At 51.9% G+C, this 26,129-nt stretch overlaps 11 protein-coding genes across 11 annotated transcripts; 5 read left to right on the top strand and 6 right to left on the bottom strand.

Annotated features, from left to right (window-relative positions):
• Positions 1-828: 828 nt before the first annotated feature.
• Positions 829-1,428, bottom strand: SNOG_08389 (hypothetical protein; the record flags this gene model as incomplete). The annotated part of the gene is made up of 1 exon (XM_001798651.1): positions 829-1,428. The coding sequence occupies one exon, from the start codon at positions 1,426-1,428 to the stop codon at positions 829-831; it is 600 nt and encodes a 199-aa protein (XP_001798703.1).
• A 731-nt stretch (positions 1,429-2,159) lies between these two features.
• SNOG_08388 (hypothetical protein) lies at positions 2,160-2,700 on the bottom strand (the record flags this gene model as incomplete). Its single annotated transcript, XM_001798650.1, has 2 exons — positions 2,160-2,434; positions 2,616-2,700. The coding sequence occupies 2 exons, from the start codon at positions 2,698-2,700 to the stop codon at positions 2,160-2,162; spliced, it is 360 nt and encodes a 119-aa protein (XP_001798702.1).
• Positions 2,701-3,530: 830 nt separating this feature from the next.
• Positions 3,531-3,824, bottom strand: SNOG_08387 (hypothetical protein; the record flags this gene model as incomplete). The annotated part of the gene is made up of 1 exon (XM_001798649.1): positions 3,531-3,824. The coding sequence occupies one exon, from the start codon at positions 3,822-3,824 to the stop codon at positions 3,531-3,533; it is 294 nt and encodes a 97-aa protein (XP_001798701.1).
• Positions 3,825-4,884: 1,060 nt separating this feature from the next.
• Positions 4,885-5,091, top strand: SNOG_08386 (hypothetical protein; the record flags this gene model as incomplete). The annotated part of the gene is made up of 2 exons (XM_001798648.1): positions 4,885-4,920; positions 4,975-5,091. The coding sequence occupies 2 exons, from the start codon at positions 4,885-4,887 to the stop codon at positions 5,089-5,091; spliced, it is 153 nt and encodes a 50-aa protein (XP_001798700.1).
• A 67-nt stretch (positions 5,092-5,158) lies between these two features.
• SNOG_08385 (hypothetical protein) lies at positions 5,159-7,779 on the bottom strand (the record flags this gene model as incomplete). The annotated part of the gene is made up of 3 exons (XM_001798647.1): positions 5,159-5,748; positions 5,813-6,780; positions 7,330-7,779. 3 exons carry the CDS (start codon positions 7,777-7,779, stop codon positions 5,745-5,747), a joined length of 1,422 nt encoding a protein of 473 aa, XP_001798699.1. The 3' UTR covers positions 5,159-5,744.
• Positions 7,780-8,158: 379 nt separating this feature from the next.
• On the top strand, positions 8,159-12,693 carry SNOG_08383 (hypothetical protein; the record flags this gene model as incomplete). The annotated part of the gene is made up of 4 exons (XM_001798646.1): positions 8,159-8,450; positions 8,500-8,603; positions 8,655-11,506; positions 11,553-12,693. 4 exons carry the CDS (start codon positions 8,159-8,161, stop codon positions 12,691-12,693), a joined length of 4,389 nt encoding a protein of 1,462 aa, XP_001798698.1.
• Positions 12,694-12,918: 225 nt separating this feature from the next.
• SNOG_08382 (hypothetical protein) lies at positions 12,919-14,488 on the bottom strand (the record flags this gene model as incomplete). The annotated part of the gene is made up of 2 exons (XM_001798645.1): positions 12,919-13,920; positions 13,970-14,488. The coding sequence occupies 2 exons, from the start codon at positions 14,486-14,488 to the stop codon at positions 12,919-12,921; spliced, it is 1,521 nt and encodes a 506-aa protein (XP_001798697.1).
• A 307-nt stretch (positions 14,489-14,795) lies between these two features.
• SNOG_08381 (hypothetical protein) lies at positions 14,796-15,544 on the top strand (the record flags this gene model as incomplete). The annotated part of the gene is made up of 1 exon (XM_001798644.1): positions 14,796-15,544. The coding sequence occupies one exon, from the start codon at positions 14,796-14,798 to the stop codon at positions 15,480-15,482; it is 687 nt and encodes a 228-aa protein (XP_001798696.1). The 3' UTR covers positions 15,483-15,544.
• Positions 15,545-17,879: 2,335 nt separating this feature from the next.
• SNOG_08380 (hypothetical protein) lies at positions 17,880-18,944 on the bottom strand (the record flags this gene model as incomplete). Its single annotated transcript, XM_001798643.1, has 1 exon — positions 17,880-18,944. One exon carries the CDS (start codon positions 18,942-18,944, stop codon positions 17,880-17,882), a length of 1,065 nt encoding a protein of 354 aa, XP_001798695.1.
• A 251-nt stretch (positions 18,945-19,195) lies between these two features.
• Positions 19,196-20,361, top strand: SNOG_08379 (hypothetical protein; the record flags this gene model as incomplete). The annotated part of the gene is made up of 2 exons (XM_001798642.1): positions 19,196-19,232; positions 19,283-20,361. The coding sequence occupies 2 exons, from the start codon at positions 19,196-19,198 to the stop codon at positions 20,359-20,361; spliced, it is 1,116 nt and encodes a 371-aa protein (XP_001798694.1).
• A 4,520-nt stretch (positions 20,362-24,881) lies between these two features.
• Positions 24,882-25,489, top strand: SNOG_08378 (hypothetical protein; the record flags this gene model as incomplete). Its single annotated transcript, XM_001798641.1, has 3 exons — positions 24,882-24,945; positions 25,004-25,306; positions 25,335-25,489. 3 exons carry the CDS (start codon positions 24,882-24,884, stop codon positions 25,487-25,489), a joined length of 522 nt encoding a protein of 173 aa, XP_001798693.1.
• Positions 25,490-26,129: the final 640 nt, after the last annotated feature.

The raw sequence follows: 26,129 nt of genomic DNA, 5'->3' as shown, positions 1-26,129 counted from the left end.
TACCACCATGCAAACCGCTTCCATCTCAGGCTTCAACGTGAAAATGTGGGCATCTATCCCGCCCTGATACCCAGCGATCCCGGCAAAGTGACAGGACGCATATGGAAAGTGACCTCGGAAGAGCACTTCAATCGCCTGGCTGCTTACGAGACTGCCGCGTACACTTGGATCGAGTGTGATGCGGTTTTGGAGGGTGGTGAGGTGGTTGGAGGGTGTCGGGCGTTTTGCTGGGCTGGAGATAAGGGGAGTAGGGAGCTGGAAGATGGGAGCTTTGATTTAGAGAGGTATCAAAAGTACTCTAAAGCTTCGGTCAAGAGGCGAAAATCGCGGTCGGAATGAGCCATATCACATTCAAGCATTTCAACGAGTTTCTCATCGGCACATCTCTTTCCCCAGCGCCTCGGGTCACTGCCCATGCCCTTCCACCAAAGCCTGCTTCAACCCCTCAACCGCCAACTTATGATCCTGCTCTTCCACAGTATCACGATGCTCCCTCAACTTCTTCGCAAACGGCTTCGGCATCATCGAAATAACATCCTACACACCCAAACGTTAGCCCCTCAAACTTCAAACGCACAACTCAATCACTTACCAACAATGCCTGAGGCAGTACCCACAACGCCACACGCATCATAACCGTACCGCCACCAGCCCAATACTTCCCCGCACCACCCCTCTCCACCCTCTGCAACACATGTAGTGCGAATCTCTCCGGCGCCATGCTGAACGGAATATGCTCCGGCTGCTCGGCGATCGTATCCTCTACGCATTTGTAATAAGATTTCTCGGGCAAATCGAGCGCGTTGAGATTGGCCACGAAATTCGTTGCTATACCGCCTGTGACCAGCGTGATGACACGGACTCCCAGGGGCGCGAGTTCGAGACGCCAGCCTTCGCCAGCGGTGATGAGGGCGGCTTTTGAGGCTTGGTAGATGGCTGGATGTAGTCAGCCAAAGCAGTTTGCTTGAGGATGGTGTTGGGAAACGCACTGATAAAGGGGAAGGGCTGATATGCGCCCACGGAAGAGTTGTTGACTATCACGCCCTTGGATTTGATGAGCATGTGGCTGAATGCTTGAACCATTTCAAGAACGCCGAAGAAATTCGCGTTGAAGAGTTGCTTGGCGTCTTCGATGGATGTGTCCAGCGCGGGCATGCTGAGGCCGTGGCCAGCGTTGTTGATCAGGACATCGAGTTTGCCTCCCGTCTTTTCAGAGACTGCTGCGGCTGCTGCAGTGATGGAGTCGGTCGACGTAACGTCAAGTGCTAACACTGTGATATTTGGGTCGGAGTGCAGCGCCTGTGGGACTTTCTTTGGCGAGCGTGCTGTCGCGAAGACGTGATAGCCTTTGTTTTTGAAGGCTTCGACAAGGGCGGGACCGACTCCTCCAGCGGAGCAGCCAGTGACGAGACAGATTTTTTGATTCATTGTAGCGACCTCGGATGATGGAGAGCTTGCAAGGTTCGGTCGAAAGCGAGGCACTTGAAGGGTAAGGAGGAATTGCGTGGATGGAATGTAGGAAACAGTGTCTTGTAACAAATCCGTTTGGTCTTCTCAACTTATATAGGTGCTGTGGTTGCTGACTTTTGCTGTAAGCTCAAAGTCGTGTTTTCGTCCGGTACAGCATGATGCTTCGGAACAGTACCAGGCTATCGCTACACCAAAAAACAATTTTCAACCAAACCAGGTCACTAGAGCCGTCTCATAACTAGCTATGGCTGAGCACTACATGCCGACATGGTTCATTCGGTATTTTCTGTTACGAGAAGGACTGTCTTGAAGACTGTAGGTGTACTTGAGAAAGATTTCGGGATGTGGGGGAGTGGCATAACTTCAAAGGACGAAAGTTACGCTAAACCTACCTGGGTCGTCTAGAATGAAGAACACACACGCGCGACTCTGGACGGACATTCTGCTCTTGAGGCAGTCTAGTCGCCGAAATTATTCAAATTAGCATCGCCTAGGTAGTGGGCGAAAGAAGTTGTCTTCAACTTTTTTTTCCCTTGGACTGCCCATCTCAAGGTGTTCTTGACTTTTACAATGCATGTTGCCCTATCGAATGAACACCATCAATGAGTATCTCGAAAGCTACCAAGGTACATCACACGCTATTTTATGTGGCTATATATCTGATGAAGTAATACCCTGATACGATGGAACTACTCCGCCTTCCCTTGCCCATTCGACAATCCAGCACTCGGGCTACCCTCAAACTGCTTCCTATACACCGCCTGATTCAACGACTCCTCCATCATCCTACTAAACACCCAAATATCAAACTGCACAAAAATATTCCGAGCACCAGTTTGAATCAGCATAGGAACCTGATCAAGCGACAAAGCACCTCCAAAGACTGGGAGATTGTTCTTCGCAGCTGCAGCGCAGAATTCGCCCATTGCTTCGACAAATTCGGGTGCTGGTTTGCCGTTGAGGTCTCAAGAAAGGTTAATGTCAGCGTCGGTCATGCAGTGGGCGATTCCCATAAGCGTCTTGCTTGTATCTGCTTGAGCGTCTGCGAGCGCCTTCCCGAGGTTTGCGGGCTGTATTAACATGAACGGCCGGTATTTCGCGTCAGTATGCAGTGCTTTCTGCTTGCTGTAGGGGGTGAAGATTACCATGTCGAAGCTGTGTATTTTTGGGCACAAGATATGGCAAGCAGACTTCGGAGTGGATGATGGAGGTCTTTCGATGCGTCTTCATGTTTCCATCTATACTGTTTGGGTCATTTGCTTTACGGTCAGTACAGTCAACACGGCTGATAATACAGCCTCATCGACGGCAACTTTTACAAGGCTTGCACATCACCGCACAGGGACTACTTAGTTTTTCTTGTTAAAGAAAAGCCGCAGGTAGCGAGGTTTTATAATTGGAAGCTGAGGGTGGCCTAGCTTCTTTAGTGCTTATGACCAAGTGCAGCAGTGTTGCGACGGTCTACATCTATGGTCTTACGGATCCGTTCTAGCTTGTCATGATACCAGCTTCCTGCGAATGATGCTGTTCGAGATGCGTAGATCGCTGAAGCTTGTGATAGAGCTGTACGCGCTTCTGCTGGTAGTCATGGGCTGACAAGTGACACGTTCGAAGGTACACCCAACGTCCACTGTCCACCGAACAAGCCCTTCATCAGACACCCCAATCTTCTGAGCGGGCCATTTTATACTCTCCATTCAGTATAGCTCGACTTCTTCGACCATGGAAGTTCTACATGTGACCTTAGCCACATTGCAATGTAGACACCTGGTACTTCACTGCGCTGTGTCGACAGCGCATCGAAGGGCAATTCAAGCAAAATCGAATCGCCGCGTCGATTGATTCCCTTCTTGACCTTGTTCTATTCGCTTCATACGTCTTGCTCCAGCTCTGGTCGATGCAAGCATGTAGTATGTGACTCGAAGCTTGCGTCAGCAGATTCCACAGCGCAGAGCTTTCACCCTTTGCGGAAGTATCTGACTCGCTCGATCGGTTCAAGATTATGATCCAATCCGCGATGGTTGTATTGTAATTTGAGGCGATGGTGGAAGACCGGGATGTTAGCATCGGCACACTGGCGAAGGAGCGCCTGTGTCTTGACCGCTCTTGCTAATCTGTCTGACCTGACTGTCGACTGCGGTCATTGAGACGATTGGTTCGTTCTTCTCCACGTCGACCTCGTCCATGTCTGGGCTTATCCTTCCTCCATTCTTGATGGCCTTACGGCGGCGTCTTTTGGCCGGAAGGTCGCAACACCATGCACTGATGGTGATAGCAGCTAAAAGCACGGCCACTCCGCCCACTGCGATGACAGCGACGACGGCAGTTGACAGGCCGCCTATGTGTGCAGTCATGGTGATCGACAGTAATGTAAGAAATCGGGACGAATCCCGGTGGTTTTCGATTGGCTAATCCGGCGAGACTATTCTCATATGGATACGGTGCCAGGCGGTGGTTGGATATAGCTGTATATCGTAAAGCGAGCGTATGTCTGTACAGTGAATGTAAGGTCGTGGGACGGAAAAGACTTTTGACAAGTCTTGACACACCAAAACACCAAAACAGCGGAGAGGGCTCCTTATAGGAATCATACCGAGGAGCGCGGCATCCATCGTGGATTCCCAAGCGAAATTCCACTCCGAGGCGCTCACATCTTTGCGCAAAACTCAGCCGTGGCTTTCTCAGATTGTCATGCGCTACAATCCTTCGGCGGCAGTCCAAGGGCTTGGTACCGGGGAGCTTGTCGACTCTCGGACCGCTAGCATCCCGCTTGAGTAACCATCGTGTATTACCCAATGAAGGGTATAGGTTGCACAAATTTGAAGGAGCCTCGAAGTGACGCTAGCAGCAATTTGGATCTAGAGCTTGGTGGCTTGCGTCGAATGTTCAGCTTTTATCTTTGCAGCGACCAGGCCCCTTGTAGCTGATCTAGCAGGAGTTTCGGAGCAAGCTGCATGGGTTCATACTCCTCACGTTCACCGGTTTTGCGACGCCTGCGGTTCGGCAATGCCAGCGTTCCTATCTGTTCGTGAAACTTTGACTGCTGTCGGTTCGAAATACCAAAACAGCCTTGGAAATTTCTCGCATCTCACAAGGTTGTGCGAGTTCATCCACATTCGAGTGCTGTGGGAGGTAACAACAATACTCGGGAAGCCCGTAGGGCAGGTGGATCTTGCAAAAGGCTAAATTAGCGTTTCTGAATCTTACCACCCGTGGTTGTGCAGGCTTCTCGATGTCTAAATAAAAACTTCATGGTGATTGTGGCTTCGCTTAAGAGGCCAAGCCTACTGTAATTGCCAGCCGTGTTGTCAACATCGGGCTTGCAGAAAAGGAAGTACGTGGTCGATTGTCTGGCCTTCAGTAAAAACAAATCGCTGCGTGGCTGTTACTTATTGCTGCGATAACAAGCCTACGATGCTCGCACATCAGCCCACAAGCGGCAAGACCGAGGTAAGCTCATTTCATTATACTTGGCAGGAGCGGTGCCTGAATATCCTTGCCTAGAGTGGTAGTGCTGTGGATTTGCCGACGCGAGATTTCGACTGCCGCTTTTCCGAATTACGAGCGAGCGACCACTTGCCTCCACTGAAAGATAAGTCGGATGCACTTGACCACTATTGAACGACTATACTACACACTCAGGCGCCCTATTTACATAATACGTGCATGCAGGTACCGCAAGGTAGGTTCGTTGCCTCCCTGCACATGAGATACGATTGCGTGATTGTTGAGTTGGGTGTTTCCATTGTCTTGAAGAGCAGCAGATGCAAGGTACCTGGCTTGGTAATCGCCCTATGTTCTGTGGACGCGCTGGTGGAGTCCCATAGTTTCCCCTATGGTATGATTCAAGCAGCAGTAAGACACACTTTCGTGCCATTCCTCGAACACAACGTCAAAGCCAAAGACTCTTCCCATGGACCAGGATCCTGACTTTCCAAGATTCGAAACTCCTGTACCATCCTCACCAGGACGTATTCAACCTCCGTCAAAGCAAACCGTTGGCCGATACAAATGCGCGGTCCGCCATTGAACGGCAGAAACCCCCAACGAGGCTGCAATGTGCCGTCCAGCCAGCGCTCTGGACGGAAATCGTCCGCATCTGGGCCGTATATATCTTTACGACGGTGCATCGCGTAAAGATTGTAGCTAGCGTGTGTTCCCTTCGGGACGAAGACAGGTTGAAGTCCATCAGGGCCACCTCCGAGTGGCAGGACAGTATCTCTGATAGCCATTCGGCTGTTGCGCGGTACAACCGGATGTAGGCGCAAAGCTAGTTATGTCAGCGCGGTTGACATGATTGGAAAATAGGGAATTGATCAGCGGAGAATACTTCTTACATTCGTTAACACAGCATTTAACATACTTCAACTTGTGAAGATCTTCATAAGTTGGCGTACGTCCTTCCAAGACTGCCACTTCAGACCTTAGTCTGTCCCATATGGCTGGATTCTTCGCGAGCATGAAGAAGAGGTTGCCCAAGAGACTGGCGGTAGTGTCTCGTCCAGCTACCAGAAGATTCATCACCTCGTCCAGAATTCGCTCAGGGTCATTCGTTCGCGATGCCAGTTCATATGAGAATATAACCCTCTTGCGCTTCCCAGGTTCATTTTGTGCTTCGTCTTGCTTCATCGACTGGGACATATGGATAGCGTCGTCGACGAATTGTCTTGCAAAGTCCCGGCAAATACGATTGCACTCGTTGGCCTTGCGGTCACGCCAGAACATGCTGAGTGGGCCCAAGGCCCCTCGCGTTATGATCGCTTCCTGGGCATATTTGAATGCCTGTGCAAACTTTTGATCGGATGAATGGCCCTTCAGACTGCCGACTGCCTGTCCAAACAAAAATTCGGTGGCACTGTCCAAGGTATAACGGAAGAAGGCATCCTGCAGGTCCACCACGGTTCTACCATCACGAGGTAGCAAGACAAAGAGATCCTGAATCAGGTCTTCCAGCGATGCCAAATCTGCTATCTGCTCACGAGTGAAACTAGGACGAACAAGAGCTCGCGAACTTGCCCATCGCTCGCCATCGGTATCGAAGATGCCTTCACCAAGGAGTGGTTGGAAAGGCGCAAGCCGAAAAGCAATGCCGTAGTCTTGAAACTTGAGGGATAGAATCGTCTTGATGTTTTCTGATTCGATAGTGACAATGGCGTTATGATGAAACTCCTTGACTGTCCATGTGTTGCCATGGTCACGGAACAACTCGCAAGTCAATTCCAGAATTTTGTGCTCTCTAATATATCGAAGGCCTGTGAAGAGCGCGTCAAGACCGAGAAATGGGTCTTTGTTCAGGGAACTTGCCACGGGCTTGCAGCCATGAGTGCGTATGAAATGACGACGGGCCAGCCATCGCTTCACAGACACAGTAGCAACGACTATGCCTATCAAAATTATGAATTGTTCTGTGTATAGCCCTTGCCAATTTTTGGAGGTAACTGCATCAAACATGATGAGACCAGTTGTGGTAGAAGATGGGAGTGGGGTGGGTAGGTGTTGCACGAAGGGTTGTAATCTTATGGGGGTTTCATTTGCGGGAGGCCTGATGGAATGTGAGTACATAAGCCGAGGTGGTTGCGTAGTTTCTATCAATTACGGATGTTCGCGCCATGGCGTGACCCAGGCAGCAACATTGAGCTGCTTATGTGATTGGGCTGATTTTCCAGGATTCTTTGCACACGCGCCTCCGCGACCATGCTGCTGAGATGTAGCTTTTCGATAATAAAGGACGGCAGTGTGATGAAATAGCCTCGATAGCCGCGCTTTTGCACAGCGCTTATCATACACCATGACTCCAATCTTGCAAGAACGTGGTGCTCATTCTGTTTTCAAAAAGAAAGTCTCTCGATAGAATCTGGCCTCCTCGATGCTTTCAAGGATGTCAGCGCGAGCCTCGTGTAGCATCTGCTTCCTCGGAATCTTCTTCAGAACATCCTTGGGTGCCCATCTTCGCGCAGCTTCCTTGATGCTGCTGACATCCAGAAGTCGGTAATGCAGATGATCCGTGACCACCTTGTAAGGCTGCTTGACGAGGAATGACTTATCGGCGTGAACAGAGTTTCCGGCCAGAAGTCCAGTGCGACGTTCAGGCACATACTTCTTGATGTACTCCAATAACCCCTCGGCTGCTTGCTCTGCGGTAGTGGTAGAATCGAGACAGTCTTGACTTAGTCCCGAGTCGCCATGATGACTCGTGCACCATTCGCCCATGCGATCGAGCTGCTCTCTGCTGTGATGGATCACAGCCTCGTAACCAGACTCGTCAAGCAAATTCATGTCGGCATCAGTGACAAAGGCGGCAAGGGACATGATAGTGTCATTCTCCGTGTCGAGACCAGTCATCTGCTGTCCTTAGAACACTCCTTTAAGCAGTTGAAAGTAATTACCTCGCAGTCTATCCATACTAGAGGCGCTTTCGACACAGAAGCCATGTTGATTTATGGAAGAAGGGATTGATGACGCCCGAGATGGGATGCAGACAAGTTGGGTTAGTGCGAGAAGTTAAAGTGGTGGCCTGTGCATGGCAGTCGCGAAACGCGTCCACTAGCGCGTCTCGTTCCTGCCATTAACGACAAACCCACTGTTGTCCCTCCAGCCCACCTTCCCCTCATGACAGTATCTTAGCACCTTCTCGGAACATTCTCTTCTTCGATTCCTTGTTGATACCTCTTTAACCATATAATACACCATGTCTCGCGCAGCAAAGTTGGCAGAGCTCCGAGCTTTGCGCGCTGCTGGAAAGACGCGCCTGTCCACATACGAAGTTGCCGAAGAAGAGCAATTGTACGATGAAGTTGACGAAGACGGCTACAAGAAGATTGTCCGTAGCAGACTGGACCAGGATGACTTCATTGTCGACGATAATGGAGAGGGCTATGTCGATGATGGCCGAGAAGAATGGGACGATGGGCAGGGCCGGTACCGTTATGCTGCAACGGACAGCGAGGAAGAGGAAGACCGGCCCGCCAAAGGCAAAGCTGGTGTGTGTTCTCAATTCATACCCGAGGCCACAAATACTGACGCGTCCAGCCAAACGCAAGCGCGAAGAGGACAAGGAGAAGCAGGAGAAGATCAACAACGGCATCAGCAAGTACTTTGGAGCGAAGAACGCGGCAAAAGCTCCTAAGGCAAAGGTATGTCAGAAGAAGCAAGCGGATTGATGCCGCAGATACTTACAGCAACAGCCTGCCGTAACCGCTGCCGACGTAGACTTCATGGACGACCTCCTCGGCGAGATTGACACGAACCCCCGCGCCGCTCCCCGTATGCGTGCTGTCAAGACTGAAGCACGACGAAAGACACGCGTACTGTCACCGCCTGTATCCGAGAACCGCCCTGCAGTGATCAAGCGTTCGTCAAACGATTCCGATTCGTACATGCCCAACACACCCCCAGCAGCAAACGCATTTGCGGACGACGATGGTCTACCTACATTCGACGATGATGTGCCAATGAGTGATCCGCCTCTGCAATCGTCTCCCGTTGCAAAGGCTGTGGAGCGGAAATCACAGCCAGTCGTCAAGGTCGAGGAGGAGGATGATGACCTATTGGAGGTCGCACAGCCCACAAGACATCTCGGAGTACCCGCTGCGAGCGTGAACATGGCTGGCAAACGACCAATTTCCAAACTCAGGAAGGCAGACTACCCGACACCAGCGAGCTCTTCGCCAGTAGGACCTTCAACAGCTTCAATAAATGCTTCCTCATGGAATGACGTGACAGACAAGCTCAACGTTATGAGCAGTCCAGCCCCACAAACTACTGGCGTCGGAAAGATGAGGTCCGAAGACGTTCTAGAGGAAGACGGCAGCGTCCGCATGTTCTGGATTGATTACACCGAAATCAACGGCAGTCTATGCCTCTTCGGCAAGGTCAAAGATCGAACAACTGGTTCCTACGCCAGTTGCTTTGTTAAAATAGACAACATTATGCGCAAGCTGTACTTCCTCCCCCGAGAACACCGCCACGTCAGAGGGGTGGCTACCGACGAGGAAATTGGCCTCAGCGATGTTTCGGATGAGCTGGACAACATCATGAGCAAGCATCGTGTCAATCTCCACAAGATCAAGCCATGCACAAGAAAGTACGCTTTCGAATTGGCCGACATTCCTAAAGAAGCGGACTACATGAAGTTGCTCTACGGCTACGACAAGATGCCACTCTCCTCTGACCTGACTGGAGAGACATTCTCGCATGTTTTCGGAACCAACACCTCACTCTTCGAGCAATTTGTGCTCTGGAAGAACATTATGGGTCCTTGTTGGCTCAAGATTGATGGTGCAGACTTTGGCGCTATCCACAATGCGTCCTGGTGTAAGCTTGAAATTCAGGTCAGCAAGCCCAACAGCATCACAGTACTGAGCAACTCGGACAACCTGGATGCTCCGCCAATGACTCTCATGAGTCTCTCTCTGCGCACTTCGTTCAACGCCAAAGAGAACAAGCAAGAAATCCTAATGGCAAGCGCAATGGTCTACGATAACTTCTCATTGAGCGACACAACCCCCATCGATCAGATGCAAGCCAAGAGCTTCACGCTCATGCGACCGAACGGAACTGCATTCCCGACAGGCTTCCAGGCCGAAGCCGCCAAGCTTAAAGGAAACACCAAGTTCGTGAAGACTGAGCAAGAACTTCTTAGCTTACTGATGGCAATGTTTCAACGACACGATCCTGATGTGCTGATGGGCCATCGCTTAGATGACGTCGATTACAGTGTCTTGCTGAACCGTCTTCGCGAGAAAAAGACTCCTGGTTGGCATCGTATTGGACGTGTGAAGAGAAGCGATTGGCCAAAGAACCTGGGCAAAGGTGGCGGTAGCTTCTTCGCCGAGAAGCAACTGGCGTCTGGTCGCTTACTTTGTGATTTGGCCAACGATCTCGGAAAATCCTTGATGACAAAGTGTCAATCCTGGAGTCTAGAAGAGATGTGCCAACTGGTCCTTAACCAGCGCCGAGAGGAGCTCGACAACGAAGCTGCTCTAAAGAGTTGGGCGACTACCAAGGAAGGCTTATTGAACTATGTCAAGCATTGCCAGGCCGACGCATATTTCATCGCTGCCATCTCGATGAAGGTACAAATGCTCCCACTTACCAAGGTATTGACGAACCTTGCCGGTAACTCTTGGGCTCGCACGCTGAGTGGTACTCGCGCTGAGCGGAACGAGTACATTTTGTTGCATGAGTTCCACAAGAACAAGTACATTTGCCCTGACAAGCAGTGGGGAAAGAGTAAGATAAAGGTAGAAGAAGAGGCTGCCGAGGGAGAGGAGGGCACAGACGCGAAGAAGAAGGACAAGTTCAAGGGTGGTCTTGTTTTCGAACCCGAGAAAGGCCTCTACGACAAGTTCATCCTGGTCATGGACTTCAACTCTCTCTACCCCAGCATCATCCAAGAGTTCAACATCTGCTTTACAACTGTCGAGCGATCAGATCTTTCCGAGGACGACGACAAAGTGCCTGAAGTTCCCGACAACCAGGAACAAGGCATTTTACCACGACTTATTGCCACTCTCGTTTCTCGTCGACGCGAAGTGAAGAAGCTCATGAAGGCCAAGGATGCCACAACGGATCAATTGGCCACCTGGGATATCAAGCAGTTGGCTCTCAAGCTTACTGCCAACTCTATGTACGGATGTCTTGGTTACACCAAGTCGCGCTTCTACGCCCGACCACTCGCCATGCTCACAACCTACAAGGGCCGAGAGATTCTTCGACGAACGAAGGACATGGCTGAGGAGAAGATGTTGCGCGTCATCTATGGTGATACTGACTCCGTCATGATCAACACAAATGTCGACAACATTCAAGATGCCTTGAAGCTCGGTAACGAGTTCAAGAAGATTGTCAATGATAGCTACAGGCTTCTTGAGATTGATATCGACAACGTTTTCCGTCGCATTCTACTGCATGCGAAGAAGAAATATGCTGCAATCAACATGGTCCCTGTTGATGGCAAGTACATTGAGAAGCTAGAGGTCAAGGGTCTAGATATGAGGCGCAGAGAGTACTGCGCTCTTTCCAAAGACACATCCACGTAAGTTGTGTTGAAGTCTACCTAGAGGCATTGCTAATTAATTCAGTGAGCTCCTGAACTTCCTCCTAAGTGGCGAGGATCCAGAAGTTGTTGTCGAAAAGATCCACAACCATCTGCGCGAGCTGTCGAAGCAGATGAGAGAATACGCCGTCCCAACCCGCAAATATACCATCTACACGCAGCTTGGAAAGAACCCAAAGGAATACCCCAACGGCAATTCGATGCCCTCCGTACAAGTAGCTCTCAAGCTGCAAGCGAAGGGCAAGCACGTCAAGGCCAAAGATGTGATGTCTTTCATCATCACAGGCGAGGCGTCTGGATCTGCAGAGAATGCAGCGAAGAACGCATACCCAGTCGACGAAGTCCTCAAGCCAGGAAGTGAGCTGAAGCCCGACATCGACTACTACCTCCACAAGCAGATCCTCCCACCAGTAGAACGTCTCTGTGCTCCTATCACTGGCACAAATATCACTCTTCTGGCAGCATGTCTCGGCCTCGATACATCTAAATACCGCGTCAACACCACCTCCGGCGCCACACAAGAAGAAACTGAAGTACATCCTCTTGAGTCTCAGATCCCCGACTCGGTGCGCTTCCAGGCCTGTGCGCTGCTCTGGCTACGCTGCCGTGGCTGCACGACCACTTTCCCCTTCCAAGGCCTCTCTGCTACCGCGCCGTCTGCTTCGTTGGCCAAGTTGCAGACAGTCAGCCACAACGGCGTTCAATGTCCAAATACAAATTGCGGAAACATCCTACCCAATATCAGCATAGTAGCTCAGCTCGAGTCTTCGATTCGACAGTACCTCGCTTCCTATTATGCTGGCTACCTTGTGTGCGACGACCCACAATGCGGGAACCGAACGCGCCAGATGAGTGTGTATGGCTCAAGATGCCTGGGTCCTAAAGGATTGGCAAAGGATTGTCTGGGCAAGATGCACTATGAACTCAAGGAGAGGGACGTCTGGAATCAGCTACTCTACTACCAGTCCTTGTTCGATGTCGATCGTGTAGCGAAGGAAGATGTTATCAAGGCTGAGGGTGAGGGTAGGGAGAAGATCAAGGTGCTGGCAGAAGTCAACCGAGAGCGCTTCGGTACCCTCAAGGGCGTAGTGGACAAATGGCTAGAGAGGAATGGAAGGCAGTGGGTACAGATGGATAGTCTGTTTAGTTTTGCATTGAAGGCGTAGGGTTGTGCTACGAACATGGTGTACGAGGCGTTCATGGGCAATAGCGATTGCGCTGTTGGTTACGCGGAGTTTATGCATGGGCGATCATGGTCTTGGATATATAATGCACGTTTTGTCGAATGGAACTTTCATTACGATTACCTCCACCTCCTTCACGTCGTCTTGGGTATATTTGTTGCTTCAATGCCAAAAAGAAATGGCCGTATGCAACCTCTACCACGCGACCTACGTAGTCTGAATCGCCTTAGGAACGCCCTCGCTATGTTTCGGCGCTTCAGCAGGCTTAACAAGAGCCTTCCGACACGCCTCATGGAATATTCCAATGAAGTCATGAACATCGCGGAACGTATTGTACAGCGGCGCCGGCGCAATCCGAAGCACATCCGGCTTCCGCTCATCCACGACAACGCCTTCTTTCTCCAGATGATGCAGCACGCTATCCAACATCCCAGGCCTCAGCATCACACTCAGCTGCGCGCCGCGCTCGGCCGGATTCGTCGGCGTGATGATGGTATACGGTGGCTCTCCGCCAGGATACCGCAGGAGTCGCGCTTCGAGATATCCCGTCAGTCGAATACTGCGTTCTCGTAGTGCGTCCATGGTGGTCAGGGCGAAGACGTCGAGACTAGCCATTACCGATGTCATGTCGAGGGCGCTGGGGTTGCTGAGTTGATAACCGCTGGCGCCAGGGATTGGGACGAATTTGTTGTCCATTGTGAAGCGGCTGGATTTGTCGTTACCCCACCAGCCACTGAGACGGGGACGGTAGGTAAGAGATTCATCAGAGATGGTCTTTGGGTTGCCGTTCGTACCGTCCGGTGTAGTTGTGGGTGCTGTTTCTCCGACTGTGCCATGCCGTTCGTGCACGAATGCGCCACCAATGACACCTGGACCGCCGCTCATGTATTTGTAGTTGCACCATGCTGCGAAGTCGACGTTCCAGTCATGAAGCTTGAGTGGTACGTTTCCTACCGCGTGTGCAAGATCCCAACCAACAGTGATGCCCAGTGCGCGACAGTGCCGTGTTATCAACTCGATGTCGAAAAATTGGCCCGAGTAGAATTGTATGCCAGGAAGCAAGACTAGTGCAGTGGTGGCGGCGTGCTTCGATATCACAGAGAGTATGTGCTCGTTTGACAAGTATGGTGCGGAAGACGAGGGAGGTTCGATGGTGATGAGTGCTGAAGGGTCAAGGTCGTGGTGTGCGATTTGAGAGAGAGCGGCATACTATGACTTGGGTCAGACGCGGATCTGACGACGCTCAGGTATGACTTACATGGTCACTGGGAAACGCCTTGCCCTCAATAATGATCTTCCACCTGTCCTTGGTCGGTCGGTAGAAGCTCGACATTAGCAAATGTAAGTTTGCAGTCAGCGTCTCCATGATCACCACTTCACTGGGTAATGCTCCGACTATCTTGGATGTCTGCTCCTTGACGGCATCGTCGATGTGTAGCCATGGTGGCAGACCTCCCTCATAGTCCGTGAAGTGCCCAAACACGCCTTTGGATGCCCAAGTGTCTAAGTATCGGTTGATATATTCCTTCGTTCGTGTGGGCTGCAGACCCAGTGAATTACCGCAGAAGTATATGCACTTCCCATTTTCATGTCCTTTGGCATTATTCCCAGACTTCTGGAAGCCATATTTCTTGTTTATCAGGTCGCCTTTCGTAGGAATGTAGAAGTCTTCTCTCAATTTGGTGAGCTTATCTTTTTCATCTTGCTTCTCCGCGAACGCGGCTGAGCACAGATCCGCATCCTGGAAGCTATCGTATGAATTCGTAGTTTGTGACATGCTAACGAAGATGAGAGAAAGATAGTAAGAATTAGATCACCGGATGTGGCGCACGGATGTGTCCAAGTAATAGTTAAAATCGCGTTTAGACTTTCGGATTTCGGTCTTCTCGGAGACGCGTCGGATGGTTGCCTCAGGCAAAATCAAGTGGGGCGGTTCGTCCGGACGCGGGGTCATTGGCTGACTAAGCGGCTCGTGGTGGGTCTAGAACACGAGGCTGTCGCGTTCTGACATGTCGGAGCTTTCGGCCATGACCTCACACTCGTGATTACTACACCGCCAACCTTCAAGTTCACAACATCACATCATGGCGTCCACGTCGAATATATGCGCTTCGTGTCTGCGATTAGCCAGGAGATCATCATCAATGGGCACCGCAAGATCTCTCCGTACTTTGCAACAAGCATCAAGAGCATTTAGTAGAATCACCGCAACCGCCACCTTGCGCCCACTGTATCTCAACTTCCTTGCGCCCAACGCCTCCAAGCAAGAGCTGAGTCTCTTGTCTTTCTATAGAGCGTCTATCTCGCAACTCTCCACACAGCGAGCTATCCGAAGAACCTTCGCCACAAGCTCAGACCCATCCACCGCACGACCAGCACAGGCAGTGCAGAACCCGCGCACCGATGACTCAGGGAAGCCTATGCAAATAGCCATTTCTCCACGAGCCTCGAATCGTTTATACGCAATATCGTCCGGCGACAAGAATCCGAACCTCGCGCTCAGAGTCAGCATCGAAAGTGGCGGGTGCCATGGCTTTCAATATTTAATGGACCTAACGGATCTCGGAAAAGAGCCCGCATCGGAAGAAGATACGGTGTTTGAAGGAGAAAAGGGAGAGAAGATAGTAGTCGACGAGTCGAGTTTAGAGCTGCTGAATGGCAGTACGGTGGACTACACAATGGAGTTGATTGGGAGTCAGTTCAAGATCACAGGCATTCCCGGCGCAACGAGCAGTTGTGGATGCGGAACAAGTTTCGATATCAAATTATAAGAAGTATGGGCGCAACAGTAATATAATGTCAAGGGCGGGCTTGACGCTCCTTATTTTGCACATCAGCTCGGGTGGCATGTCTGCTTTCCTATTACTCAAATTCTCTCATCCTTTGTCGCATATTGCTCATGTTCTCCCGTCTAATCTCGTGCTCTCTTTGTCATTTCTCATTTCTCGATTCCTCCAATCTCATTCTCCTCTTGTTGCTCGCGTACCTTATTGTTACGTGTAGCTACGTCACTCTTTCTTCAACACCAAACTGCACACACCAGAAGCCAAAAAAGGTGAAACGAACCTTCAGACCCATCGCCTGTTCGAACGCAGGAGCAAAAAGGATACTCACAAACCTTACACAGTTTGTCATGTGAGTTGAACCCATTTTGGTTATCACGACTCCTGCGCTAAGTGGTTTAGACTGGGGTTGCCGCCAGCACGTATTTAAGGTGTACTGGATTTGTTGAAAGAGCTGCAATTTAGGTGGTATATATACAGGAAGGAAAAGGTGAATGGGGAAAGGCGGGGCACAAGGTGAAGGCGGGTGAGGGCGCGCTGCGGGATTGGAGGTCGACTGGGCAACAGACAAACGGACATGCGCCGCTGAAAGGGCTCCGGCGCGAAGAATTTTTAAGATGCGCAACGCATTAACTCTTTTGCTCAGGCACTATTAAACATGTATGTTTTTTGCTCGGTCTCTGCTAGTATCAAGCGTGTCGAATGCAAGAGGCATTGATATTCCCACAAGTGCAACACACTTTTCCATGCACAGCACCAAGTGTGGCTTTTCGCACAACAGCACAGAACATTCCCTAGTGTTCTATAGCTTTCTGGAGCACCATTCGTAGGTTGTCCATCTTGGTTCTTTTAGTTTTGAAGCACTTCTGGCTTTCGTTGTGTAGAGGAGAGAAAGACGAAGGCAGGGCTTATATACGCAGGGTTCGAGCCGTTTCAGATAAAATTCTTTAGATTCGTGTTGCTGGAAGTTGCAAATCTCGGCTATACTCACGATTCAGCTGGTCCATAAATATGGTCGACTGGACTTGAGAGCCAGGAGAGGACATGCCCACACTCGTTGCAAGTCTTTGACACGACGGAAAGACATACTTCATCCACACTCATTATTTAGAACGCTTCGGCAGATAGTTGCATATTTGTTGAAGAAGTGGAGCTCGATGAGGCGATGAAGTTTGGATCCTGGCGTAGGGTAAACATGGCCATGGTCTCTCTAGCTTTCTAGAGAAGACACTAGGATCAACATTATATGTCTTGATCCTTCAGACTTTGTGGAGCAGTCATATACTCCATTTTATTTTACTTTTTGCTTATCGATCTGTAGAGAGATAGTGTAGTAAGGGAGGAAGACTGAGCAGGATGTGGTGAGGCTTCATATTCAAAAAGCGGCACAAACGCCGCGTTGACCGCAAAGTCTGGAATTTCTGTTGCAGAACCTGATCCAAGGGTACTATTAGTAGCCAGTATGCCCTTATAGATATCGAAAAGTCGGTTTTCGGTGCACCAGCGTGATTGATTTAGAGTCGGGCTCATGCGTAAAGTTGTACGGTATTTCTGGGCCAGCACAGTCTTTCCCAACCACCGATTTCGAGGCACACGAAGCGTTTCTCATTCTCTTCCGACAAGAAGCAGTTCCGACATACGTCCCTTTGCTGTTGATTTTGATAAACAACATCTCATGCGTTTATATGTTTCGTAGTCACGAGCTCCAGAACTCATGGCTGCTTCTTGTTTTCTTTTTTGAGAAGAAGCATAGCCACGGACATGTATGCAGTGAGGCCAAGTTTCGAGAAGAGGATTTCTCACAATAATTTGGGAAGGAGAAGAAAGTCGATCGTTTATACACCGGCCAAAATCTTCCCGGAGCCACAAACATACGCAGAGTACCAGACTGTTTTTGGCAAGAGAAATGCCCATCGCACGAACGTAGGCTTCTTGTCGGCACGTCTGCTGCATGGTCCAGTCCACAGTGTGTTTTCGATAACATGTTGCTACAGAATGCGCCCTCGTTGAGAAAAGAAGGAACTGGAACATGCGCAAGTCATCTCGAATTTTTGGAATCTTTCTGGAAAGCAGAAAACATGGTTCTGTACGTAGGATGTTTTTGGACACGGAGAACAGAGGGCGCAGACATTAAAACAGACTAGAAATCTTTTTCGCCGTGATGAAAAAAAGAAGTGTGTTTATGGACACATGGAGAGGGTCAAGTGAGGGAGAATTTATACTTGCCGTCGGCGCTTTAAATATCTAACGTGTGGTATCGATGGCTGTTGACGGTGTTAAAGAGCCTGAGCTCGAGATGAGTCGAGGAGAAACGGAGACGAGAACTTTGCCGAATAACAATTTGGGTATCATATGCAGCATGTATACAAACACAACAAAAATCCCTTACGCCTCACCTTTCGACTCTTCAACACCTACCTCGCCAGCCTTGGAGCCTTCAGCCTCATCACCGTCTTTCAACAGCTCCGCTCCAAGATCGTCCAAGAACTTCTCCGCCTGCCCTTTACTCCGCTTCTCTTGTATCGCCCTCTTCTTCTCCCGAATCATCTCCTTCCTCTTCTCAATCTGCTCTTTGCGCTCCTTCCTAACCCGATCCGTCTCCTGCCTCTCTTTCTCCAAATTCCTAATCTGCTCCTGCCGCTCCTCCTCATCTTTGGAGAAGTACATGAACCCGGTACCGCGCTGCCGTGCCTCTGCCCTTCCATCGAAATGTAGTTCCGGTGGTGGCGTCAGCTCCTTGTCGCGCTTCGCAGCAAGATCCGCCATAGCCTGCGAAATGGTTTCATCGGGGTTGAAGGCATTCGACTGCACCGCATCGCCGTATATAATATTATCCGGCATCGACGGGCGCGCCGTGAAGCGATCGGGCTCGTCGGCTGCGAGGTTTCGTTTCCGGCGCTCCTCGCGGGCAGCTTCTGCGCGGGTGCCTTTGCGCGTGCGGCCGAACTCGTCGACGTATTCGACCTGTTCTTCTTCTTCCGAGGCTTCTGATTCGGACGAAGATGCTGCGTCGGGCTCGCCTTTCTCCTGCTTCTCGGCCCATTTGCGATCGAAGTCTACGCCGTATTTGTCGTCGCGGTCTTCGACGTCGCCTCGCTTTAGCGCATCGTATAGACGTGCCTTTTCTTCCATGCGCCGCTTGGTGCGCTTCCAGGCTGCCTCATCTTCGCCCTTCTCGTCTGCTGTGCGGGTCCGGTGCTTCTGCGTGAAGTCTGAATCTTCGAGATCTTTCAGCGCGCGCTTCTTGACATTTTTGTTGTGTGTTTTGAAGATGTCTTCCTTCTGCGGTCGTGCGCGGCCAGCAGTCGTCTTGTTGGTGTCTGTGGCGGATAATTTGATGAGATTAGATAGTGTCGACGAGAAGGCGAGGGAGCTCGAGCTGGATATGTCCTTTGCCTTGGAGCGGTTCTTTGGTTTTGCGCCGTACAGGTGGGCGTCTTTGGACGACATGGCGTGATGGATGGCAGAGTAAATGTCGCGATAGTTTCGCGTTGGCGATGTCGGCGGCCGAGGCTCTGAGCTTGTTGCGTCACTCTGCTGCCCCGCCAATTGCATCGCGGAACCCCACGTTGCAGCTGTGAATCGGCGAAAGCGGCTCCGCAAATAACTTCTTTTCTCTGTTGACTGTTGAGCCTTCTCGTGAGCTTGTGTACTGCTTCGTACTCATTCATTCAAGTCAATTGACTCCAAAAATAGTCGCCATGCCTCTCCCTCGTCAAGTCTGCATTGCTGTTATTGGTGAGTTGCAAAGCTTCGACTATGGCCCAGTACGCGACTAACACGTGCAGGTGCCGGTGGTGTTGGCAAATGCTTTCTCTCTCAGCTCTCAGGCCTCGCATCCAAGCTCTCTCAATCACCGGGAGCGCCATACTACCTCTCCCTCGTCTGGCTGAGCACCTCCAAGAAAGCCATCTACAACGCCGACTACAAGCCCCTCAACAACTGGGAGTCTGAGCTCCAGAACTCTACCAAGCCCACACTGCCACTCCCAGAGCTCGCCGAATACCTCGTCAAGGCACCAGGAAAGGTCGTCTTGGTGGACAACACAAGCAACCAGGACGTAGCAAACAGCTATCCCGCCTTCCTCAAGAAGGGCATCAGCGTCGTCACACCAAACAAGAAAGCATTCTCAGGCGACTACACCCTCTGGACCGACATCTTCAGCGCCGCCTCCAACGGCACCGGTAACGGCGGCTACATCTTCCACGAATCCTCCGTGGGCGCCGGCCTGCCCGTCATCTCCACCCTCAAAGACCTCGTCGAGACGGGCGACCAAGTCCAAAAGATCGAGGGCGTCTTCAGCGGCACCATGAGCTTCCTCTTCAACTCCTTCCAGCCCACATCCGGCGGCGGCGGCAAATTCTCCGCTGAAGTCACGAATGCAAAGGACAAGGGCTACACGGAACCAGACGCCCGCGACGACCTCAACGGCCTCGACGTCGCGCGCAAACTCACCATCCTCGCGCGTCTCGCTGGCCTGAAGGTCGAGTCGCCAACGTCCTTCCCCGTCCAATCGCTCATCCCCAAGGAGCTCGAGTCGTGCTCGTCCGGCGACGAGTTTCTCCAGCGACTCCCCGAGTTCGACGGCCAGATGGACGAGCTCAAGTCGGAGGCGGAGAAGGAGGGCAAGGTCATTCGCTTTGTTGGAAGCGTGGATGTACCGAACAATAAGGTCAAGGTGGGGTTGGAGAAGTTCGACAAGAGTCACCCCATTGCGGCGCTCAAGGGCAGCGATAACATTATTGCTTTCTACACGAAGCGGTATGGCGACAATCCGCTGATCATCCAGGGCGCGGGAGCAGGTGGAGATGTTACTGCCATGGGCGTTACGGCGGACTTGGTCAAGGTGTTGCGGTTGTTAAACTGATGTACAAAAGTTATGGCAATCACGGTTGGAATTGTAAGACTAAAAGTGCGGCAATCGAGACTGGGTGCAGTGTGTTTGACTGAGCATGTAATCTTTACCTTCTACCCAATTGCAATTGCTCACTTCCCCCTTTGACTGTACCTGTACTCGTGTTGAGCTGTTCATCCTCTGAAAACCCCGTACATCCCGTACCAAGGATACACTGATGCCCTCTACCTCTATCCTCACAGATGCTGATATAAACAGACAGTATGATATAAAAGCAAGCCAACACCATTGCTCGAACGGGCTAAGCAAAGTAAACACATCTTCAAAATCACCATCATCGCTCAGAGAGAGTTGGTACCTGCCCAATCAGGCAAGTCAACATGAGTGTCGACGACTGCAAAATTTCTAGTGAATGTACAGTCGAGGAGAGGTTTTAGGATATCATTTTATCTGAGAGACAAGGGAGAGGTGTTACTGGGAGACTTGGTATAACCCTCATTAGGTAAGTCCGACCAAACGTTGATTGCAGATATTTGTGTGCAGGTGCGTAGCTCTAGCAATGCTACACAATAGAGCCACGACACGGCCACCTCACGTTTCAAACGGTAGGACCGAATTACCGCGTACCTTTCTCGTTCAGCTAAAGTTTCGAGAATCGCAGTGTTATCGGGTGAAGTGACGTGAGTATCTGGACATGTTTCACTACATGCCATCTCACGCCAGCCGAGCACCACACTCGCGCCATGGCTGTTCAAAACATGGCATTTGTGCGACGAGACAAAGATAGAAGCCATGCGAGTGTTGTGCAACACTTCTGGAGCCGTAGCGTGTGGTGGAGTTTCCACGCGCGACGGAGATTTTACGTGCCTGCATAGTATGGTGGGTTAGTGGAGCAGCAGCAGCAGCAGCAGCAGCAGCAGCAGGAATCACTCCGCGGATACTAAGAGTCGCACAGTTCCGATATACCCGCGTAAAAAAAGACGAGAAAGTATGCAGCTGCATGTACTCAATCCCTCCGAGTCGGAGAAATCCACAAATCCCAACCACCCATCACATCCATTTCAAATCTCACACCAAGACACTTCCATTCGCGCCCAAACCTGCGGAGGATTCAATCCGCCGACCCGGAAACTCCGCAGGTCGCACAAGAGCATGTAGATTGCCCAAGCGCCAGTGCTGCGGTTCGAAGGATTTCGGCACGCATACCAAGACCGCGGGTGCCGCCTTGGAAAGTTGTGTTGGTCGTCAAATTTGCCAAGGTTGGGTCCAAGATGTGTGCGGCGTTGCGGTCGAAGACAGCATTTGCTTGACGAAAGTTTGGATGGGAAGACGGCAATCATGCAGCTCGTCTGAAAGGAAGTGTGAAAACTGGAGAGGAGAAATAATGGAGACGTGGACTTGGACTTGTTGAACCCCTCTTCTCCAGCTTGGTGGGTAGATGTCTTTGACAGTGGGAGGGGCTTCCGCATGCGTGTCTTGTCTCTTCGGACCGTTCCTTGTTGAAAAGCCTAGAGTGCTGCTTGCCTGTTTGCGGCGCCCCAAGCCATTCGAAAGCGACAAGCAATCACGCGACTCTCCACGCAACAGACATGTCATCGACCAGACTTGGCTGAGACATTTTTCGCACACCGTAGACTTACTGTAGGTAGGTGGAGTAGTCCGACCTACACATCTAGCGTACTACATCATGCCAAGAGATGCACTGCCTACCATGAAAGAAATACCGCACCGAGTGCATACCAACGGTTCATCGAGAAGATCGTCGCGATCAACACACAACGCTCACCGTTGCGATAGAAGCAAACTAACCTGCCGAGAGCGTTATCCGCGTAGCTTGGAAAAGCAAGCTGCGCTGGCTCCACTGCAGCGGTGTCTTGGGACGGATCAAAAGCTGACCTCGGGAACACTTGGTGGTGTCGGAACCGCAGTTTCGGGATTACAAAGAGGCCTTGGGAAAGTTACACAGGACGAGTCTGCGCGCGTACCGTGTAGGTAAGTCGGTCATCGAGATGGCGGTATGGCCTCTCGTAGGATTGGCGAGCTTGTTTTGTTGGCCATGTCAGCTCCTGTAGGGCCTTACACGCCCGCATCAGCGTGTCGGTAAGGTCGGTCTTGTTCGATGGAGCGGGGTGTGCTTTGCGAGAGCCAAGCAGCCGGCTCTTGGCAGCCAAGAGGGCGGAACGAATGACCTTCCCCCGCGACTAGAAGGTGTGCATGTTGGCGTGAGGCTATGCTGAGCTATCGACCAGGGTACTCCGGTCATGCAGGGATCGCACGAGGGAATCTGCTTGTTTCGAGGTGCCGTGCGCCCTCGCCTGAAGTCATTAATCTGGGTTGTTTGAGATGTCGTCGCGTGGAAGATTGGTAGAACGAGTGGTCAGACTGGTTGCCGGTCTGTGTGCGCGAACGGGTATTTCCTGCTGCATGCACACGGGAGTTTATCTGATTGTGGCAGCAGCATGGCGACGGGCACTGCACTCTCTGCATGCATGGATGACTCCTGTAGCTTGACACTTGTGATAAAGCGTGTCCGCTGTCTTACTCCGGATCGATGCATGTGCAGCCGCAGAAGTATGCCCTCTACGCAGCGCCGCGCGAAACAAACAAGCTCTAAAATCCCAGCGTATGCACGCCCGTCCGCGACCGTGTCACGGTGAGGTCAGATAAGTGCCGTGCCTTCGGGAATCCTGCTACTTCCAACGGCTGAGTTGGGCTGCGATGCGCGACACGGGAAAGCGCACGAAAAGCGCAGGTGTCTTCAGGGGAAGAGGGGGGCAGGATCTGGCAGATGGGCGATCCCTTCGTGCCGGCCGTCTCATGATGGGGATCTGGTGGTTGTGGTGCATTTTGGCCACAAGACATGACTTCATACGAATATGGAGCCGTTTCTGGCTATTCCTGACAGGTGGAGTGATCAGCGAACCTCCGCTGCGGGCTCTCGCCTTGCCTGGGAATGCTCAGCGTATCCCGCTCGCTACCGATGTCCATATCTGCAACGTCCATATTGCCCACGTTGTTTCTCAGCACGCAGGGCAAAAGCAATATTGACTTCTTGTCGTTTCACTTTCACGCTGGATCCTGCAAAGCGACCTCAGCGGTCAGCAGTCTGCTAGTCGTACTGTTGGTTTAAGTTTCGGCTCTGCGCGGTTCTTCCAAGCTTTCAAGCCCACTGCTTCCCCTCACTGGAAAGAAACCACGCGAGGCGCAGCACCTCATGAGCGATTTTGCGTGCAGTCTGGCGTGGGCTGGCGTCGGACGCTGGTGGTGGTGATCTCTAACGTCATTCACCATAGTCGTGTTTGTTCTGGCAGAATCGCGACCCTGGTCGTCTTGGGGATTACACCTTACGAGCATGTCCAAGCGCCGTGTCGCTGTGTCACGAAGAGATTTAGATTGTCGCACAGGGGCGCGCACAAAGCACACATATCGCCTGATACAAGCGAGTGAGTACCAATGGTGCGGCCCACGTTGGGCGTGTTGCTGGTTCACAGAAGCTCGCATCGACTCCCAACAGCGAACAGAGCACGCTGATGTCCGGGAGCGGTGAGACGCAGTGGAGTGGTTATCAATACTGGCCGCGAGTGAAGCCGCATCATGTAACCAATTTCTGGTGTGGCCGTTAGTGTAAATTCCGCGTGCTTCGTCCCGGCGCCGCGATGGGAGGAGTGGAGTGTAAACCTAGACCATCTTAGGGTTCGCTGCATCCTGGGCGAATTCACTGCTCCCAGTCGCTCCACCACGCTAGACGGCGCTCCCTTGTCGAAGCCTGGCCCCCGCTGCCCAGCACAGTGGTCGCATTAAATAAAGACATGTCGTGCCCCGAGAGCGTACAGCTTACGTCTGCCCGTCATACGATTCACACATCGCCCTCGGACCGCTGTATAAGGCTGACCTCGCGCACTTCTAACCTTCACTCGGTCCCAATAGTCAGCGTTAGCAATCTTGACTCAGACACTGCTGCCTGTCCATCAAACTGTCCTGCGCGTTCAGCAAGCCAATCATCGCCAGCCCGCCGACCCCCCAACGCCAATCATCTCTCGCCCCTCGCCTTCCGTCCACTCCACCAGCAAACACACTACTTATCCTACACCTGTTTGGCCATCCGAACCAGAATTCTGATCCAAATCCCGACACACGCCATCTGCCACTTTCCCCTCGTCCCCGTCCAAAGAGGCAAGGGCGATCCTCCTGAGCAACCCGCCTATCAGCATTCACAGCTTGGCACACAGCGTCACCACTACCTCTATTCGCATATTACGGACCACGCTGCATTTATACCATCGCCAGCCCCCGTCCTCAGACAACTTTCCATTCTCAGCCCACTTCATCTAGACCACCGCAGCCTAGCTCCGCAGTGGCTACTAGCGTCTACCCCAGATCGCCACCCGTCATTGTCTCGTGACAGCTGTTAAAAGTCCACGTCGCCGACATCACGTTTTCCACCACGACGTCCCCAACCTACAAGACGCTGCTCCAAGGCAGGTCTCCCCGCAAACGAGTCTACCTCGACCTCACTTGAACACATCGCCATCATGTGCGTCGCCGAACTTTGCGTCACTGTTCTCCCATGCCAGCACCGCTGGTACCACCTCGTCCGTCCATGCACTCCATCCAGCAATCTCTCCACATGCGGAAAGAAGCTGGGCATTCTCAGGATGGGAAGTCAAGGTCGAGTACTGCCCATACTGCCAAGGCCATGTCTCCGAGTTCGAGTACCGCCTCATTGGTGACGGCCCAGCGCCTCCCGTAGGATCTCTTTCAGGACTTGCGCGCGCCCACTCCACATCTTTGAACGCAGCTCGTCGCGACATCCGTCTTGACGAGGTCACCCGAACCGACAGTGCCACCAGCGTTGGCAGCAAGAGCAGTCTTGTCGTAGCAGCATCAGAGAAGAACCGTGCCATGAACTCCCGTCTGGACCGCTACTTCTTCCCTGCCAACGGCGAATCCTCGCCCCGTATCACCGTACCCCATCTCTCGTGAAGACGAGGAGGAGACCAGCGTTGCCACACCGAGCGACTCCTCTAGCGCCGACGTCAGCAGCGTGCGACACGCATCGCTGTCCGAGCCGTTCAAGGTCAACATGATATCGCGCGTGCGCCGACGCACCAAGCGCTTCTCCGGCATCTTCTCGCGCTGAGCGGCACCTCGACACTTTCGTCCGTTGCTTGGCGGCGTCACTACCGCCGCCGCACAGCCCACTCCGCCCGACTCAGCTCGTGCTCCTGCCGTTTGAATAACGTTCTGAACGCACCGCGACATTAGCGGGTCTATAGTCTAGACCGTGCTGCTCACTAGACTCCGCTCTGTACATCAGCCGGTCCACATGATTATGACCACACGACTCTTCGGCCCGAAGGTCGTAAGGCATCACGAACCACACGCCACGACACATCTCAACTCATCTTCGCTTCGACGAACTGCATGTTTTTCGACTGCTCGCAACAAGCTTGCACATTCTCCACTTTTACTTGTGTCATCTCTACTCTGCTGCTACTGCTGGATACCCAACTCTTACTTTGCGCAATACCCAAACGCCCTCTCTGACTCAGTCAAGTGGTTTGCGCTTCTCATTACATATCTCGGTCTCCCTTCGGCGTTCTTCCACGGTGAAAAAGACAGGGGGATACTTCACCAAAGCGCATGGGCGACCTTGCGTCCACGTTCGCTCCTTGGCATTGGGCTGCGATCGTGTCAGTTCACGAATGCACAAGCAGTGCTACGACCAACTTCTATCAATTTCTTCCTGCTTTGCAAGCGAGGCGCACAGGCGGTCAGCG

This window comes from Parastagonospora nodorum (genome assembly GCF_000146915.1).
Source record: "Parastagonospora nodorum SN15 chromosome Unknown scaffold_12, whole genome shotgun sequence".
NCBI lineage: Eukaryota > Fungi > Ascomycota > Dothideomycetes > Pleosporales > Phaeosphaeriaceae > Parastagonospora > Parastagonospora nodorum.
The sequence above is the reverse complement of the archived record's forward strand: the minus strand, read 5'-3'. Positions and strand labels throughout refer to the sequence as shown.